We start from the raw sequence: 21,217 nt of genomic DNA, 5'->3' as shown, positions 1-21,217 counted from the left end.
AACCTTGAAATATGTACATGTTCAAGTAGCTTTCCTTATGTTGCTTCAAATTAAAAATCACTTTGAAGTATCTAATCCCTAATTTTTGAATAAGTATAAATCAAAATTTTGTAAATTTTATTTAATTTGTGGTTTTATTTGACGTAAAAGTAGTAAAACATTCTACATATGTCCACGCGACAGTCTTTGTTGTGGACAGCTATGATAAAACATTGATTCGGTTTTACTTTGATCGTTTTATGTTATACAAAACTGTCAATTGAATACAATGATGGGATTATGAACATATCAGGTGTGTTACATTTAGTACTGATGTATAAAATAAAATTAAATGCTTTTACTTTATTAGTTTCTCAGCCCTGTACTTTTTGAATGTTAAAAGTATTAAACACAAAAGCAAACAAAGCAGGGCCATACCACCAAAAAAGATATGACATGGCCATTACTTACTTACTGCTGTACGCCATTAGCCTTGCCCAAAAGCAAATAATCATATGAAACTTAACATAGCAATAGAGAAAGCATGTATATAGCATGCTAGTATCGTTAAAAGTTCAGTGTGTATACACCTATAAGGGCGTCAGCCCGATTTGGTGTATCAATTTTACACCAAGCTGATATCAATTTATATACTTTTCAACAATATAGGAGGGTGGTCTTTCAGCGATTTTATCCATTTGATATTGAAAAGTATGATAATGCAGAATATTCTATTTCTTTTAATGAAATTTTAGTATAAGTAGACAAACATGGTAAAAAAAGAGCCCGAATTATAACCAGTGCCTCCACAGTGTATACATATCCTGCTAAACAGACTCAAACATGTATTTTTATTAAGGATCCAGCTGAAGTCTGTCTCTGGGTGTGGGATTTTTTCGCTCTATTGAAGGTACATAGGTTGCTGTCTGGGTTTTTTTACTCTTTGGTCGGGTTGTTGTCTCTTTGACACATTCCCCATTTACATTTTCTATTTTACTTTTCATTTCAATGAAGAAACGACTCTTCTGTGCAAAATTCTAGGAAAACAACTAGGATCTCCTTTCCCCTGTTAGATTAAGACAATATTAATTAAATGTTGAACATGTACTGTCCTTAATCATGCCATAACACGTACTTCTCATTTCACGAAAAAGAACTCTTCTGCGTGAGATATTAGGAAAACAACGTGCCCCCCTTTTTGTCGCTTAATTAAGACAAGAATAATTAAATGTTTCATGTAATGTCCTTAATCTATGTACTTAATTTTAAAACTGCAATACATTGTCGTTTGGGTTTGGTTTTTTTCCTTTTTTTTTTTTTTTTTTTTTTTTGGTTGCTTTTTAATGGTTGTTTACTCAACATTCACTGATAATGTAAATTTAATGCAAATGTCCTAGAACGACAATGTTTAAAATTAAACAAGGGACAGCGAACTTATATGTTCTATGAACGGCAATAAAACGACTTCTTTAAAAATTAGATGAAGTGTTACCTAATTACATGTACCAAGCAGTGATATTTTGGAATTAAAGTAGTATATTCTACGATCGGCAATAAAATAACATCTTTGATCTGTTATCGTAACCTAATAACATGTACAAAGCAGTGACATTTTGAAATTCTTTGAGTAAATTAACTTATCCTAAGATCGGCAATACAATATAAAATCATTAAAATACTGAATTCCGAGAAAAATTCAAAACAGAAAGTCTCTAATCCAATGACAAAATCAAAAGCTCAAACACATCAAACGAATGGTTAACTACTGTCATATTCCTGACTTGGTACAGGCATTATCTTATTTAGAAAATGGTGGATTGAATCTGGTTTTATAGCTAGCTAAACCTCTCACTTGTATGACAGTCGCATCAAATTCCTTTATATTGACATCGATAAAATGACATCTTTGAATTGTTACAGTAACCTAAATACATGTTCCAAGCAGTGATATCTTGGAATTACAGTAACATATTTTACGATTGGAAATACAACGACTTCTTTGAAGTGTTAACTTATTACATGTACCAAGCAGGGATATTTTGATATTCTAAGAGTATCTTGTCCATAGATCGGCAATACAATTACATCTTTGAATTGTTACAGTAACCTTATTACATGTAACAAGCAGTGATATTTTGGAATTAAAGTAACATAAATTATTCTACGATCACCAATACTTATGGGTTATCGTTGTTCATCTCAACGAGATTGATTTTCTCGCTTGAACCGGTATCAATGATAATCAATTTATCGCTATTTTAACTATGAAGACGTTGTTAATTTTGTTGATAACGCACGTGCTCCCTTAGTTTCTAGCGATAATTTTTCATATCACTCGACTCCGCTGAGAAAGGAAATTATCAGTCAGTAATATTAATGGAAATTTCGAAAAATAGCGATAAAACGACTTCTTTGAATTGTTACCTACATGTAATTACATGTACCAAGCAGCGATATTTTATCCTACGAACGACAATAAAATTACGTGTTTTTTTTTAATTGTTATATATGCATCCCGGTACCAACCAGTGATATCTTTCAATTAAAAGATGTAGACTGCAAACCATTCATCGTCCAATTTAAAGACTGTAAATACGCGCGCCGGTACATTAAAAGTTTTATTTGACATATTAATACATTAATCGACAAAGATTACGATTTTTTATGGGGAAATTTGAGTAATTATATGAGTCAAAGTTTTAGACCAAATACTACAAGTAGTAAACAAGTCTATTTAACACCTGTAAATTTTATTACTTTGGTTTGTGGATTTTTTTCAAAAGGGATTAGCATTCAGTGGAAAGATACCCAGCTGGTTAAAGATGTATTGAAGACATGTAAATTAATATTTAAGTACTTATCCATACATTTGAGGTTGACACGGGGCGGTATAGACACAAACTGAGTCAAGATGCATAGCGTAAAAAACATTCGGTTGTATGAAGAAACTATTTGAAAATTTCTAATCATCTTATGAGTTTACTATATAATAAACGTAATAATGGTATCTGCATTTATATTATTTTTTCCATTTAAAAGTACACCAAATGTTGAAAATTATTTTTGCCGCGGAAAAGAGGATATACTGCTACGCCTTCATGTATAAATCTATGGGAGGTCTATGACTTTTTAAAATGAAAATTTCCCAAAATTTCACTGTTATGGATAACATTTTCTCGCTTAATTTCCGAATTTTGACAAAAGAATTTAGACTTTTCTAGCTTTTAATAAATAAACCCTTATGCAAAGTTGGTTGCGAGGTTTTGGTTTATCTCTTTGAATCTCTATAGGATTTGATGGTCAATGATGATACATTGTATTTAGCATATCCGATGAATTATGGATTGCCTTTAACTTGTCTTAGCTGTTACATATGTCTGGTGAAGTTACACAAAAAAGCGTCTCGTGCGCTCTAAAATTACGGTATTATGAAATATTATATCAATTCATGGAGAATCGTGTTATCTTAACGTGTTTGATAGATATATTATGGTGCTTTGCATCAGGCCTCATACGGAATTTGGGTTGTTGCACGGGTTCTGTGATGTACAAATGGCGTAACAACATCCATACACGTTATAGCTGTCGGACTGAAATCATGGTGACCATATATATATATATATACCCGTATTAAGCATATTGGGTTCATCTATCAAGGACTCCGATAACATTGCTGATCCATCTAACATGTCGTTAAGGATGTACATGGCTTTGGAACCTGAAAGTTAAGCCTAGTATCCTTCTTGTATATCAATCGCTTTTGATCTAATTAATGTTTATAATCTGTATTCAGATTGATATTTGTCAGCGGTTTCCTCGTCTTATTTAGCATATGCTAAACAGTCAATAACGGAGTGGTATCGTTACAGGACTGTCAGTACTATAGCGACCCAATGTAAGACAACAGGCACTGACACCGTTCAATCTGAACATACCTTCAGCTTTAATCGTTCTTTGCAAAAACGTCCATACCAAGTCACGACTATATACATATATAAACGAAAGCCAATCGTTTAAAAAGTGACAAGAAAATTATACTAGAGGATAAACCATTTGTTCATCGTAATCCGTATCATTAATAAGGACCGTAAAAGATGTTTTTTATCCTTGCTAAAAAATGTTAGATATAGCAACTTCATATATCTTTATATGCTGACAATTATTCCTTAATAGTAATATTTATGTTTTATTTAATAAATTGTTGGACATTCTCTATTTTTTTTTTTTTTTTTCGAAAGGGCAACCAGATTTTTAGTGAAGGTTCATTTATGCATTTGGTCGAAATAATTGCCTTTTCAAATTTGTATAAAACAAAATTAATATTCTGTACTGAGAAAAAACGTAGATCTTTTTTTTTACTAGGTAAAGCTGCAACACAGAATGAGTGTCTTCTTGTAGGTGACAATTTATGATTAATGTTTATCTGAGTAATTTAAAAACACACCTGAAAAAAATGTATTTTTGGTAGATCTTATGGATGACCTTTTGTTCGTTTGGGTGATTTTTTACTTATTTTCTTTTTGTATTATTTTCTCATCTATCATAACAGCTTATGTCACGATAAATACATAGTATTTTACCTGTAAACAACCGTGGGAATATTTTTAACACATGACCAGTTTATTTCCTTATATGGACTAAATAACGCCTATTTTCTTGATACGTCATATGTTTACAACTATTTTTCGAACTTGTAATATTCGCTTCCTTTATTTCTAGACTTCGGTGCATTTTAATGCAAAAAAAAAAGGATATGCACTTTTTGAATATAAAGCTGAACTATCAATATAATGTTATATGCATGAATAATGTTTCATATTCAATCTAAGTTTAAAATTTTACTTATTTGCAAGTTGTGGCGGCTTGCACCCACTTGAACTGTGCAGCTTTTAGTTATTTTTACTTGCCTTTAAAACCAAAAAACTGCACCAAACCACATATATCAAAAGGTTTATATAAATACTGCACTAAGTACTGTATAGTATGTTCTATAAATATAACATTCATTTACAAGAAACCATAAAACTTTGCATTTATACACTAAAGTATTCTTCCTGTGGGCCAAAAACTCCTATACTTGTTAATACAGGAACTCAAAATATCCAAAGTAGGAAAAATCTAAGATATAGAAAATTAAAATTTATCTCAAAATCTTCTGTTTTGCATATATTTATAAATCCACATAATACAAATTTACAATGTCAATGTACAAGTGCTCTACTTGTAAAGGAAGTTGGTTTATGTAAAATTGTTTAAAAGGGTTGCATATGATTGTCCACTTCGACCATTCCAAACCTACTATAATTATGTTTTGTTGAACTTCAGAATGCACAAGTTTATTTAATTTATATCAAGTAGTTTAAGCGAACTCTTCCGACCACATTGAGGCCCTTTCTTTTAAGTAGACTATTCAAAGCATTTGTTTGCCTTTTATGTCATCTAAGGTGTATGAGGTCTTTACCGTAGTGGCTTATATGAGACACCTTTAAAACTTGTGTGCGATTACAGAAACCCACAAATTATGTAATCAAGCAATAGAGAAGCACTACAACTTGATTTTAGATTTCACAAACATGTTTAACCCCCACCACATGTTTGAGCCTGTCCCAAGTTATGAGCTTTTGGTTTTTGTTAGTGTTTTATGCTGTTTTTTCAATTCCTATTGAGTATTCACATTTATATGATTTGAAGTTAAATATGACGTCCTTTTTCAAAGAATTAGTACATTTTTTTAGTGACCAGCTTAAATACACCAACGGGTGCGGGATTTTCTCGTTGTGCCGGTTGAATACCCATTGATAGCCCTCGGCTGTTTTTGCTCTCTGGTCGGGTAGTTGTCTCTCTTATGTTATCGTATCTTATGAAAACAAGTCTGTTGGAAAACAGACAGTTTTTTTTTTTTTTTTATTAAACTGTTTGTGTTACATTATTGTAACATAAGATAAGGAATAATTGAAATATTTAGATTTTTCTAATTGCATTAAATTTCAAAAATTGCAACTTTTATGATATGAAACAAAGTATATTCCAAGAGAAGCAACTTTCTGACATGTCAGGCAATTGTTTGTATTGAAGATTTTTTTTTTTGATTTCACAACTTTTGAAATGATCATAAAAAAATAGTAATTCAAGAGAATCTGTTCCCCTATTACATGTTACTTAAATTGTTATAAAAACATAGAGGTTTAATTTGTTTATTATAATTTTTATCTAAATTCACATTTCGCCTTAGTTCAAATCCCATCTTGCCTTAGTAACCTTTTTACCTTTTTTTACCTGGAATTCACAGCTAAGGCGAAATGGGAACACACCTTGACATATTCCCAATTTCAATTTTCAGTTTTATTTATTTGCAGATTCAACAGATCATTTTGCAATTCAATTCAATAATATTCCCAATAAACGTGTTTAAGGCGACAGTTCGGACTAATATAGATATTAAAACGGTTGTTTTGATGTAGTATTTGTTTTACGGTTTTGTACTCAATTTTCATCTTGTGTAATACAAGATGATATTTTGGGGTATCATTTTACCTTGAGTTAAGCTATGCTTTACATCGATCGAGGACAAAGCTTTCAAATATATACATTACATTGCAAATTCTTGTACAACACGTTTATAGTTGTTCTTTAAAAAAAAATGTTTTAAGACGAGTTTTCATCACATTAATACAAAAATAAAACAAATTTAAATTCTTTTTGCCATTATGGTATAAACAGTGAGCGGTTCTTGTGATAATAAACACGGCAGTAATTTAGTTTTTTAAGTAGACTTATTTTCTAGTAATCATTAAACAATCTCAAAATAATTTTAATAGTCAATAAAGATAAAAAAAAATTTTAAAAGTTGATGAAATAGATTAAAAAATGTTTCGTAAAATGTTTGTACATACGACACATTTCAAGGTTTCATAACCACTGAGAACACGTGCACGTGTTCAACAAGTATTTTAAACTGTTCCGCCATGCCATCTAAAGCTTCACATCGAAACAGGGGTCCAGTTTACGTGAATTTGTTAAACGTCAAAAGAAAATTCAGAAAAGTGCAGGCAATAAGTTAGGGTGCATTTCTTTCTAACCAGAATTTTGTAAATGCTGTGTGCCATTTGTTGTCGTTTGCTAAACGCTACAAAAGTAGAAACACATACAGCGTTTAATAAGTGTTTACTGACCCTTTTTGAACTTCCAATACTGCATGCACATGTTGTTGGTAAACAGACTAATAACAAAAGTTAAAACAAATACATCGTTTAATGATACTGAAGTTAGAAACAAATTTAGCGTTTGTATTTACAACCGATGAACGACAAACTGTAGACGCATTTTTAACGAGTGCATAGTTTGTCAGGTAAATTTTGCAAACGTATGTTAGAAACAATGATCAAAACATGTGAGCGCTTAGCTTTTTGTATCGTTTGTGTTAGAAATAAATGCACTCTAAGCTTTATAGACTTCATATGTAAAGGTCATAATATGTGTTTATGTAAATAGAAGAATAAATTAAGTTTACTTAAAATTATAAACATTAAATTATATAAAGCAGGATATCAAGATGTATTTCTTTGGAATACATGTGATTTTCTTTTGAACCAAAATGCTACCATTGGTTAACCATTTATATTTAAACTTCGGTCGACACTTACGTGTTTCGGATGACAGTTTGTACTTCAGAGAAGAGAAAAACAAACAATTTGTATTAACAGATACACTAAGTTTGTTAATTTCTGTTTGTAATTTAAATTTGTTTCGTGTTGCCAAAATGTTTAATGACTTTGATAACAAACCTTTCCAAATTTAGATGATATTAATACATCATAGCTTTTACAGACGATTGCATATCTTTAATTGATATTTGAATCGTTAACAAATAAAGTTTTTTAAACCCATATACCTTATACAATTATCACTTAAAATGATGTTGTATGACGTTAGATCTGTTTTGCTTGGATTATTGTTATCCAAGTTTAAAAAACTTTATTTGAAAATAATGCCGAAAAAATTTCCCTTTATCATTTGCAGTAACTATTATCAGAAACGAGTTGAATGTTTAGACATTTGTATTATAGTATAATAATATTATGTGCTAAAAGGAAAACACGGTTTTAGTGTATATGTCAAATATTGATACTCTCTACAATCCAAAAAACATAAACTTAATTAAAAAGGGAGAAATCCGTTTGCGCCAAAAATGCGTCCTTTTGCGCCACAACTTTTTTTCTCCAATGCTACGTTTGCGCCACCTGTTTTAAAATTATATGGTATCATTTGCGCCAAAACAAAAAAAAAACATACGATTGCGCCAATCAGAAGAAAAATTACTTCCCTGCTCCTTTTTTCGGACTTGGAACTGGCAGTTTACACGGCAATTTTTTCCTTTTCTGAAACATATCTTCTTCTTACTGCTGCTGCATGGGTACTTTAATGTAGATAGTAGCTTGTCACTTCACTTTATTGTCCAAAAACACAAACATTGAAGGATGAAATGCATAAAACAGTTCATTATAATGCCCGTGGAATGCTTCTGCCCCTTTACTGGTACTCTTGCGGTGGATAGTTTCAGCCCATACGCATGGTGGAAATAAAGCACTTTGTTATCGACCTATGTGACTAAAACATAATCAGCAAATGCTTCTATTTGCTTCTCTTTTGGCATATCTTTTATTAAATATTCAGCAGAGTAACATTTTTTCTTCCCTCTCAATACATGCATGGACTGTCAATGCATTTTAAGTCATTTCTCTCCAGATGCTCATCTTCATGGTGAAATATCTCCGAACATATGATACTTTTAAAGCCAAAAATAAGAATAAATATATACTAATCATTAGTACTTATGATAAATATGTGTACAGGTAAATTGGCGCAAATGAGTTCCGAATATTGGCGCAATTGATACATTTGGAAAACAAAATTTGGCGTAAATGATACCCCTGAAAAACAGTAATTGGCGCAAAAGGACTGCTGCCATTAAAAAATAAAACGAATTTGTCAATGACATTGCCGGGCACCAAAAAGTTACAATTCAAATGTACAAATGTAATGTAGTTTCAACCTAATTAAAATGACACAGTTTGTCTGTATTGAATCACATTTATGGAGCACTTACGTACGAAAGATTTCGTACCTAATTTAGTTCACACTATACCCTCAAGTTGTACAAAACATGTCAAACTTCGTGTCTTCTCTCTCTATAAACCTGACGTCGGTGATTACATGTATCTGTTACATAAACAGTAGGTTAGATTTCTTCTCTGACGTTTTGTTGCAATAAATATCCACCTTCGTTCCTGACATATCCAAGTAAAAAATCTGATTAGACCAAAAAAAACAAAAACAATTATGTGCAACAATTGGCATAGTGCCTTATATATCTGTATTGGTGAAACTTGGTACTTAACACTTTTATTTACAGGGTAATTTATAGTGACTTTTGAATATTAATTGTTTTAAACTTTTAATTAATTAACCCTATGGCTATGTTGAATATCTTATTTCATGATTTTTTGCATATATGTATTCGATAACAGCTTAATGAATTGAGGTATACACAATGAAAGTTGTTTTATATGTCTGTCCTTCGAAAAAATCTACCTTTAATTTTTTTTTAATTTTTTTTTTTTTTTTGCTTGTAATCAATTTCAAATTGAATTTTCAATTGATAAAGAATATTAAATTGAAAAGATGGCGTAGAGATTTGACAAACATTACTGCTAGTTTATTTTTTTTTTTTTTTTTTATTTATAGTTGATTGGGAAACAAGTGGTCGCAACTTATATTAATCCCTCTCCACATTGCTCAGCTTTCCTCCCCGATAGTATAACCAGCGTATACGTTAAAATCAATTATCATTAATTTTACAAATGTATATAATTATAAATCTACTAAAAATCGTTACACAACTTTGAATTTTTCGAAATACTTGGAATTTCCACATTAGGAATAATTGCTTTAGCTGTATTTAGCAAATATTTTGTGGGGGAATTTTTGGACCTCAAAGCCGGTCAACCTCGTTCTTTATTTGGCCTGTCGAGTTTCACTACTGCGTCTTCTTTTATAGACGAAACGCGCATATGACGTACAATATGTTAAGTCTGGTATTGACAATGAATTTAGTGACCGACCAGAATGGACAGAAAAGACAAAACGAAATCAAGTTATAGCTAGTAAATACTGGTAACTTTCGCCCCCCCTTCCTAGGTAACGATTCTGATTTTTACTCTAACACAGATTCGACATTTTACCCCTTTTTCATCAGTGGCGGATTTAGGGGGGGGCAGGGACCCGTCCCCCCCCCCTTTTTGGGAAAAAATTTGGTTGCTTATATAGGGAATCACTGAAGCGTGACTGGAGCGGGCCCCCTCTTAGGTCAGTCAGTGGGCCCCCACTTATGAAAATTTCTGGATCCGCCACTTTTCATTGTTTGACATATTCATTGACATCAGTATATGGATTCAAGACCGTGACACTTGATGACACTTGATTCAGAAACGCCTGAGAAATCAAATTACAGATGTTGCTTATGCGCAGTTGAAACGGTATACCCTGTCGATCTGATGTCATTCTGTTTGGACATCATGCGATTCTAAGTTGCTTCACCTTTGTACCTGAAAACATGATGCTTAAGGGTTGAAGTGAACAGTCTTTGGTATATATTACGGATTTGTACAAACGTCTAAAGCGCTTCTCTTTTTACACAGATATACATACATATATACTACATATGTAATATGTCGATCCTTTTTTGAGACATATTTACATCATACTTGGATGGAGAGTTGTCTCATTGGCACTCATACCTTTTTCTACTTGTAACAATTTTTCGCAGATAAACTGGAACATTGATCGTAGGATTTCAATCAACATTATTATATATATATTGTTGCTTTTTCCACAATTTTAATTTATGCTGAAATATGCTGATTTGTTTTTTGTTTGAAATGTCTTGACTGTCCACCGTAAATTACCAGATTTTAGCAATAAATGTACAAATCCATGCAAACAGCACTACTTGAGCTTTCTTATCAAACTTGAACATAGGCAAAATTCCTACATACCCTAGCATTATATAAAGGTGTATAGAAAAAAATCTGAGACAAGTGCCTGTGAACATGACCAAAAAAGAATACCAAAAAACAGAAACCGTTTATACTTGGGGTTTATATTTGTTTCTTCTTACAGATTGTCGTTATTTTGAGATTCTGATGTTGATGGCAGCTTTTTTAGTGTTTTTGTTTACTAATAATTTGTTTTTAACTTTGATAAATAATAAAATAGTACTGGGAACAACTTAAAGGCTTCCATAGATATATGTTTGATCGGTGTACATTGCATACGCCGTTTAGCTTTTTGACTTGGAATGAAAATATTCAAATGTTCAATGAACGATAGACTGGTCACATTATTTTTTCTTTAGTGGCATATCTATATAGGTAGTAGATATTAATAATACAAAAAAATAAAACAGAACCATTTTAATGTTCCATTGACAATGTGGAAAATCTCAGAAAAAAACATGTACACCTTTAAAACTATAAATAAACAAAATCAAGTTTAAAAAAAATAACATTTGAGCGGCAAACATGTGCAACAGAAATAAATGTCATACTTATGTTAAGCTTTGCTCAACTTTCTGTAAAAAGGTAGTGAATTATGTAATAACATGAAGCAGTGATTCGTTCAAAGATACTATATCATAATACATGTATAGATATAAGAAGATGTGGTATGAGTGCCAATGAGACAACTCTCAATCCAATTCACAATATTTTTTTTAAAGTAAACCATTATAGGTAAAACTACGGTCTTCAACACGGAGCCTTGACTCACACCGAACAGCAAGCTATAATAGTCGCAAAAAATTACTAGTGTAAAACCACATATATAGATATAGGAAGATGTGGTATGAGGGCAAATGAGACAACACTTTATCCAAATAACAATTTATAATAGTAAACCATCATAGGTCAAGGTACGGTATGTGTGCATATACATTTTACATTTGAAAGATCACCATCTAGTATATCTAAAAGTATGGAATCGATTTTGATTTTTTCTTCTCACGAAAGGAGAAGTTTAAAGTGTTTTTCTTTTGACACAGATTTTGAAGACCTTTCTGAATATGCAATGAAGGTAAAAGTGCGATATCAAAGTTCAAAAAGTTTTTATAATAAGTTTGATATATATTATATAAAAGGCCAACCTCATTCAAGACAGGGCGTTTTATATTCGAGTGGCAATGCTGATGTTAACGACACATACATGTACGACGTGTGTACAATAATATAACCATGTTATCTTAGAAGATATTTTTTTGTCAGATGTTTTATTCTGATATTTTAGGGAAATTTGAATTATGACAAAGCAATTTATAAATAATAGACTTTATTTACAGAGAGGAGTAGAAAACTCCCTGAATGAAGTCCCTTGCCTTGGAAACAACGAAGACTATTTGTTTAAACACGGAAATGTATTTATGGTAATATCAAATATGATTCGAGATAACCTTTGTCAAAATATGCTTGTAATTTAAGTTATTTTAATCCAAGGCAACTGTACTATAACAATCAGAAATAAATATGGTATTTCCAACTTTTTAAGTTTACCAGTACTCTTAGAGTGACTTACTATAAATTTTCGGGACAAGAACTCACTAATGAATTTATCTTTTTAAAAATCGTACAAAAATTATGTAGGGTTAAGATTTTTTTCTCAAATTAGCGAAAATTTACTCTTTTATGTTCATTTAAACGTAAAAATTGTAAAGAGTAGTTTCATGCCCGAATTAATTTTGCGGTTTCAATTATTATTTTGTGTTCTTTATTTGCGTGTCGGACAATTTAAACAGTGAATTTACATAAAGCGATTAATTCTGTTTTAATCTTTGTACTAATACGTCCTCTCTATGATTGATCGAATTTCTCTTGCACCTAATTTACTTTTGCAAACAGTATCGAAGAACAATTCTTTTGACAACTCTTTTGATCCCTGAAAAACCACATGAAAGACCCGAAACTGTCCTATTAGAATTATAAGACCTATTTTAGTTGTACTTTAGCACTATTTCACCTCGTTCAATGTAACCAGGGTATCGTGAAGTGTCCCTACTACTGAACTATTTGGTTGTAGTATTTAAATCACAAGTAAAGTGCAAACGTCTTAACTGTTCATATATGTTAAGTAACAAAATGAGACAGGGTTATGATATAAATGAACTTGCAACAAACTGCAGTTTACTGTTGACTGTTTACAGCGCCCTCTATATGAAGCTGTATTCATTATTCGAACCTGCATACAATTGTCCTTAGCTAGCAAATAAACGGATTCCGATACTTATGGCTTTACAATTCATTTTTTCTGTGAACAAAACATGCTTGCAATTCCTTGCTTTTATAAATTCATCTTTAAACCGAAAAAAAAAACGTACGGCGTGAAGTTTTTTTTAATATACCGTCATTGGTCGGCATTTGTTCCTCGATTTAAATGCTATCGTTGTATAACAATACGGATATGAAATGAATAAGTGAGAAAAGTGTGGGAAAATCGTAAATTTGAAAATGACACACAAAATGACAACTATAGGTTACCGTAAGGCCTTCAACAATTAGCAAAATTCATACCGCATAGTCCTCGTCCTCTGGTCTCAGGTGGATAGTCCTTCTCATTGACAGTTATGCAATATAAACAAAAATATTATATTCTTATTGTGATATTATACATCTACATTTAAATCCATGAAAGTGGAACGTGACATAAGACAACCCAAAATGATGTTGCAGAAATTGGACAGGCATATGGACATGTCTTGATATATTTCTTTTTATATTTCAAGCCTCTCCCTATTTGTATCACGATAATATGAAGGGCATACAGTATAAATCAATATTAAAGACAAAACTAGACTCTATTATTGATAATAAAGACACATTATCTTTTAAGATACATTTTTATACATTTTTTGCATATGCAACACATACAACCCTTTCATTAGATTTTTGAGTATGTATTAACTCTGAAATAGATGTGCTTGGAATTCTGAGACACGAGCGGTGAAAGCCCGGCACACTGACTGAAACATATTAATTTAAATAAATGGAATCAAATACATCAACCCATTTGCACAAATAAGCACACAAATGTGGGTTTTCCGAATTTAAGAATGAAATGTGAGTAAATTTGTACTCGATCAACCTCGACTTGTGGCAGAACATGCGTCAGTATATGGCCATGATATGATGATACGGCAGTTTTATTCCTTTGTTCTATATTTTGCTAGAAATTACTTTTTCAAGGCAAATCTGGCTTTTACCATCTCACTTAATGTGTCCATGGAAGTGTCGTAATGTATTTATGCTCATTTTGTACATTTCTGAAATTCAGGATGTAAAATTGTGTACATGAAGGATTGACATATCTGTAGTACATAATTTATCATATCTGATCAGATGTACTAGACATTGAATTTATAATTTCGATATACTGACACATATTTGATTATGATAAAAAAATTTAAAAAATTGTTCTCACGACAGTTTGAATATGTGAATAATGAAGCAGGTCTTTTTACAATAACATAAAAGAAATAATATCAAATGTTCTGATCATGATAGTTCATTCTATGAAAAACATTAAACCATATTTTGTTCTTGTTCTTTCCTTCTTATCAATTCAATCGCATATAGGTACAATGTAAGATTTGTACTCGGTGTTGTCATCACTTTGAAGTTTCTGTTCATTAGACCTGTGTGTTTGTCATGAATAACTTTACACAAATTTTCAACTTTTATGCTTTTACAAATTTAGACCTTTTCCAACGACTCGTGTACTGCCATGGTCACGAGCCAGTACTACTAGCGTCATATGTTTATTCCTCAAGTCACATGCTAACACTATTTCACTGGGAGTTTGTAATGCCTAAAGGTTTTACACTATGTGTTTAGAATTCGAATTCGTGTTTACTATTTTTTAGTACACCTGTCTGTTTATTTTTTTTCTTTGCTTTACTTTGTTCTATTGTTTGTAATTTTCTATAAGTTGTATATCATGCGCACACGTCTGGTTGATACTCTGCGTTACACGTCCAGTAAGTACTACTCTTTGTTCGTGCCACATTGACGGGAAAATATTGATAAAAATCACTTTTGAAATGATCACTTGAAAAACTGAGAGTTTTAAGTATTTGTGGATTTTTAATAAAAACAATTGCTTATTCCATATTATTTGATCTCTGGTTGCTAGTTGTCTCATTCGCAATCATACCACATCTCATTATTTTTTATTGTTTCATTCTGAATATTTACTTACATGTTTTTTATAGTGTCCATTGTATCATTTTTGACAGATAATATTATTTGTATGAGTGCGTTTATTTTTAATGATATTTGAAACATTAATTCATCCTTAATTTCAGTTCAGTCTGTTTGATTAACAATTACAGTAAACGTTTAGCTTGTATATAATAAAGAATTGAACAGGAAATGTGCCAGAGAGACAGCAACCAAACCAATGAGCACAAAACGAAACAAGTAACCAGTTGTTCTTATGTATAAACCTTCATCAGTTTAAAGGAGATTATAATGTGTGTGTCATTCAAGATGATAAGTTGTTTTCCTATTTGTTCGTTTCTGTGACTAATAAACACTTTGTAAAGCTTGTTTTCATTTTCTTTACAAATCAAAGTAACCACAGACAAAGTATTCATTTCATATTTTATTTTTCTCTTGTTACAAGCTGGTCACAGACCACAATAAGAAAATATTTATAAAAATATACAGAGGATTTCTCAAACTAATGAACCATAAAATGGCGACCAGCGCCCGGTCCAACAAAATAAATTACTACAAATTCTGTACAGTAACAAAAATAGAATAAATAAATATTGTCATTAAATGATATAAATAAGCGATGGTAACAAAATGATTAAACAAAAATACCTTAAAAATTGGTATCCAACATGAAAACAAATAATGAGGGGGGATAACTTGCAACTTTTCAATTATTCTTGAATCATGAAGAAATATTGAAGCATAGAAAAAAAATATAAGTTATCGGTCTAAGACCGTATTCAATGTAATGACTGGCATCTGGGGTAATTGTTTCACACAGTTTTCATTCTACTCTTTCACACACTCACACGCAAGAACACATTACCTCATACTCTCGTACTTTGTAAAGTCTTGGTTATATAAAACAGCATTGCTGTATACTTTTATGTTAAAGATCCCGTAAAGAAAATTGTTCATGGAGAAAATAACTTCGAAAGTCAACAAATAAGGTAGCCATCGTTGATATAACTGTTCGCTCTATGTGCTGTGTTGTTGGGTTGGCGGCGGTATGGTTGGTATCGTGGTTGACAGTACAATTGAGACATTTTCTCCCGTTCTAAGTCTATTTTATACGCAGACACATCGTCATATTGCAGTTCTGGATACGAATCGAAATTGTTTGATAAATACTGATACGGTAGTACTTGTTCTTGGTACGATAAATTGTTTAGCACCATTGCATTACTGTAAGCACAACTTTTATAATTGTCCTGAGGCTCAGTTTTAATTGCAAAAACATTTTCGGTCCTGTTGCACACTGGATTCTGTTCGAAAGACGTTCTCGTCTGCAAGCACTGTAATGTTTTGTTTGATTGTGAAGCACCGTACGCGTTGATCAAACCATAAAAGTCTGTTTGACCTTGAGTAGAGGATGATTTCATCATCTGCATAATAGCACCAAAGTTAAACCTATAAGTATGACGTTTTCCGGACACTTTGTTCAATATGAATTTATCATAATAAAATCTCAATGCTCTACTCATGTTGTCGTAGCTCATCGTTGGTTTGTTTTTACGTTGTCCCCATCGTCTAGCAACCGCATCTGGATCTACCATTCGGAACTCTCCGTCAGTACCTTCCCATCGGATACAGTCAACACATTCGTCATCAGTTAGCAGTTCCAATAAAAACTGCCAGAGTTTTATCTGACCTCCACCTATAAGCAAGAAAATAATTATTATAATTTAAAAGAAAATTAATTTGATTTTGCTATAAATTGCATATGAACATCGTTAATAAACATGTCTATTCTTTTTTTAAGGCATTTTCAAAGTTGATAGCTGATGTTTGTGCATGTTTGTTAATGATTGCATTAACATTCTTGTACATAGTCTTCTTTTTTAAATGAAATATTTACATAAAAACAATGTACATATAGCCATTATCTGTTTCTTTTATTCAGGTCGTGTTGAAGTGTTAAAAGAAATCCTTTTAAATATTTTCAAATTCCCGTGTGTAATTTCCGTGTGTAATGTAAAGTGCTCGGGTAAAATGGGGCATATACTTTCTGATGGCAATTTGACTTCACTTCAGTTTATTCAGTTATAACTGTATACAGTATACTTTGTTTGTAAAGGTGTATGAAATACTTACAATTAATGTGATTCATCAACTTCTTCAAATATATCTTAAACATAGTTTCTTTCTCGTCAACAGCATTGACTGTCTCTGTAAAAACAAATATCAAACAAGTGAATCGAGTTGTATTTTATGAATTCATTTTTTCAAAATAATATTTTAAGTTTAGAATTTTAACGATTCTATATTTAAGATGGATCATGTTCAATTTCAGTTACATGTTATCTTAATTCTTTTGAGATAAAATATTGAAAACAAATAAGACAAATTACAAAATTACTAGAGAAACTCAAATTGTAAAAGTGGATTAATTTAACCTACCTTTGAAATCCTGAATATTGGTCGAGCTGTTTTCTTTTATTTCTTGGAATACATCTGCAAGTATAAATAAGCAAACTATCACTACATGTAAATGAAGAAAAGTAGAATGAATTGTTTAAATGCCTTAAAAGGTAGCTGTATAAAATTTGTATAAAATGTTTAAAAAGCAATTTGTTAATGTCATGTCATTCTAAAAGTATTTTATCATAATAATTGAAATTCAGATATGTAGATAAATGTAACATGTACCTGTATATGAGCTATCTGTATCTGTGCACTGATCTGAGATGTACTCGATAACTTCACTTAATCTAGGACTGTATGTTCGCCTTTGTTCTGTATCACATTTATCTCCCTTCTTTTGACAAAGCGGCAGTTTCGAATTATTGTTTTCGTATAAAGTTTGCACATCTAAAGTTGGCACAATATTTTCCAAATCAGGCACAATTTGTTCAATATTTAATCCTTCGAATCCTTGTTCTTCTTCCAAACCGAAAAAATTATAATCACTTCCTCTGCATTCAGGGGATGAATTGATGAATGCCATTTTTATTAAGTTTTAAAATCTAAAATAAAAATAAATAAATCTATGTAAAATAAATGTTGCATGGAGCTTCAAGTTGATATTTTGTCAAACGTCGCTACTAAATGAGTCTAAGTTTACACTAAGTTTGTATTTAAATGATTATAACATGTTTAAAAATTAAATGTAAATTTAAACCCAAATGTTAAATTTTAATGCAAAATTGAATAAAAAAATAATAAATATGACATGAAATGTCAATCAACAGAAGGAAAAAATCAATCATTTTATTTTCAAAGTTATCTTACCATATATCTCAAGATAAACTGTTATAAAAGATGTTTAGTTGTACTAGCTTGCCTTGAGGCTCAATAATTAATCACTCATTGATGGGTGCCCAAGTTCATTTTATTCTTATTTTTCCTGACTCATTATATATGCATAAATCTGATTGGATGACCGCAAAAAGCAATCAGCCAATCAGATAACAACGTGTGAATTTTGATGGATCGATGTGAACGTATACTACCGTCCTTCACTAAATTTGATTTCAAACCGTGACACTTTTTTATATTCTTCGTTTTGATTATAGTATTTGTTGTAATCTGAGAGGAATTCTAATTGTGTTCTTTTGACCCTTTTGCAATAAACATGAGAAAATTAAATATAAAAAATAAAATTTATAATTTAAGAATTATAATCACGCATCAAAAAAACTAGTAGCAAATATATATATTCTACATTATGACGAAAAAGATATACAGTTTGAAATAAAGCTTGGATGTGGTTGCTTTCAGTAGCATTTCTGCTTATCAACTTTCAACTTTTTTTTTTATCAAAGTCCCTTTATCACGTTTAAACAAATCAATTAATTGAATTTTATAGCGTTTTGTTCTCCTTTTTTATTCTGACTTTCAGTCCACTGTCTTGTTTTCTATTATGGAAAATCATAATTGTTATTATCATTATTATAATTTTTATTCTTATTATATTTATTTGGTTCTTTTTTGCAAAACAAACTCAAACACAATTTTGATTATAGCAATACAAAACAAACATAAGAAAAACGCAGCAATTATTATTATAACTATGTTACGTAGACCCACGATAAAAAATAACTACAACAACATAGTTAAATCATTACTATTAAATTGAATCTATTTATGATTATTTCTGAAACGCTGAAGTTTTATTTCGAGATAAAACATTATACTTAGATAGTTCTCAAAATATGAAAGGTTATTTTTTGGATTCGCACTAGATGTCCTAGATATATAGGACAGAAATCATGTTTTCTAATCGGGAAGTGAAATATACATTTTTATGAAGAAGTACAGGAGCCCAAAGGTATATATCACCGATTTCAGATTCGGTTATCTATTACATAGTCTGTCCTATATCTATCCACTGAAATTTTAGTTATCAATATATAAATAATTGTTATCCTGTGTTATTGAATATTGGACCGTCATTGTTTTATCAGATGCACCGTTAAAGTTAGTCCGATTACATTGTTTTTATAAATGTGCCTTAAACTATGCACTGTTAACTTCATATACTTACTCATTTGGATCATTTCAATTTTCCTATTAGACATTTTAAAACAAGGGGATTTGATTTGTATTTATTTATTTAGATATAATGCACATTTTTACCCCAATGGTTTAATATATATTTATTTAGATTTAATGCACATTTTTACCCCAATGGCTTAATATATGTAGCAACATTTGACTGTGCAACTGTGTTATCTTTATTAAAGATGAACCAAAACATTATTCAAGTTGCAAGATATTCATCATGCCTTACACAATTTTTAAGGAGATATTTATATTGAAAATACAAAAATAGAGGTTTATATATTCTATATCAACGTATCAAAGATAAAAGATAAACCAAAATAGTATTATAGTTACAATATTCAAAATGCCTTGAGAGGTTGAGACTGCATTATAATAAAAGTCTGTTCTTGCAAATGCATGGTTTACAAAATACATGTAGTAATTAAAATAATGTATATGGAAATATTAAAGTTGACAAAGTTCATCATTTCTACTTATTTGATTACGTTCAAACGTAAGAATTGCAGACCTTCATCGATTTTACTTATTAAACAGTAAATCTTCAGAAAACATTCGACCGTTGTTTAGCACAGCAATCGGTACTATAGTTTGGCATGTTTTAATATGTAAATAATTCAGTTTCTAATTACAAAGTAGACTATGCACATAACTGCAAAACGAAGTTTGTCTTCAAATAAATTATCCTCAATTATTTTGAGTCATGTATAGACCCCGAAATTATCCAAATCTAAATAGGAGCGTACATTAACCACATGGACGTAAGCATGTATGAGGCATAAATTCAACAAGAAAAAGCGAGAAAAAAGAATTTGTCGAAATAACTACTATTATATGCAAAAAGACTATCGTAATAGAATTACGGTTCTTTAACCATAGTTAACTGTATATGTGCATTTTAGTTAAATGTCTTCGTTTTCGTATCTCACAAGTATTTTGTTTATAAACACATCCTACCTGTATTCTGTATTTGTCAACTATCATGTTATGAATGAAACTTTTTACTACGTCACGTGTCTTTAAATACCTGTGATAGTAATGAGTCACAACGTCCCACGGGTTAACCATTCATAAAATATAGTGTACCCTATACCATAATATGGTCCACTGCGCAACTTTGATATTTTGATTGGACAGTGATTGTTATCTTGTCTATATTTGAGTTTGTAGGTAAGTATAATTAGATTTAAATACCTTAGATATGATTTCTCTTGCCACTTAGGCTAATTTATCTTTTGAGAGAATATAGGACAGAAAACACAAATATTGACACTATCCTTCCCTTATTAATTTTGGTTGTAAATATAGATAGACATATTATGAGAGATATTAGTACATTTTCCTTAACATGACAATGCGGTTTTTTATATGTTTTTTTTTTTTTTTTTTTTGTGTTTCTTATTTTTGCGATGATT

The 21,217-nt window shown here is 30.9% G+C and overlaps 1 protein-coding gene across 2 annotated transcripts; it reads right to left on the bottom strand.

The window, feature by feature from the left end:
• Window positions 1-15,671: 15,671 nt before the first annotated feature.
• On the bottom strand, window positions 15,672-20,869 carry LOC143079289 (uncharacterized). 2 transcript variants are annotated; one of them, XM_076254535.1, is made up of 5 exons: window positions 20,760-20,869; window positions 17,949-18,265; window positions 17,700-17,753; window positions 17,394-17,468; window positions 15,672-16,956 (listed from the first exon to the last, which is right to left on the bottom strand). In XM_076254535.1, exons 2-5 carry the CDS (start codon window positions 18,244-18,246, stop codon window positions 16,238-16,240), a joined length of 1,146 nt encoding a protein of 381 aa, XP_076110650.1. In that variant the 5' UTR covers window positions 18,247-18,265; window positions 20,760-20,869; the 3' UTR covers window positions 15,672-16,237. The 2 variants fall into 2 exon arrangements, with proteins under 2 accessions (XP_076110650.1, XP_076110651.1); XM_076254536.1 differs by lacking the exon at window positions 20,760-20,869 and adding an exon at window positions 18,531-18,643.
• Between the last annotated feature and the right edge of the window lie 348 nt (window positions 20,870-21,217).

This window comes from Mytilus galloprovincialis, chromosome 6, assembly GCF_965363235.1.
Source record: "Mytilus galloprovincialis chromosome 6, xbMytGall1.hap1.1, whole genome shotgun sequence".
NCBI classification, from domain to species: domain Eukaryota; kingdom Metazoa; phylum Mollusca; class Bivalvia; order Mytilida; family Mytilidae; genus Mytilus; species Mytilus galloprovincialis.
Note: the sequence above shows the minus strand (reverse complement) of the source record. Positions and strands in the feature narration are given on the sequence as shown.

Coding starts and splice junctions, on each gene's coding strand:
- LOC143079289 (XM_076254535.1), bottom strand. CDS start 18,246: ATGGCATTCATCAATTCATCCCCTGAATGCAGAGGAAGTGATTATAAT. Junction 17,754..17,948: donor TACAGATAGCTCATATACAG/GTACATGTTACA, acceptor TTATACTTGCAG/ATGTATTCCAAGAAATAAAA. Junction 17,469..17,699: donor CAATATTCAGGATTTCAAAG/GTAGGTTAAATT, acceptor TTGTTTTTACAG/AGACAGTCAATGCTGTTGAC.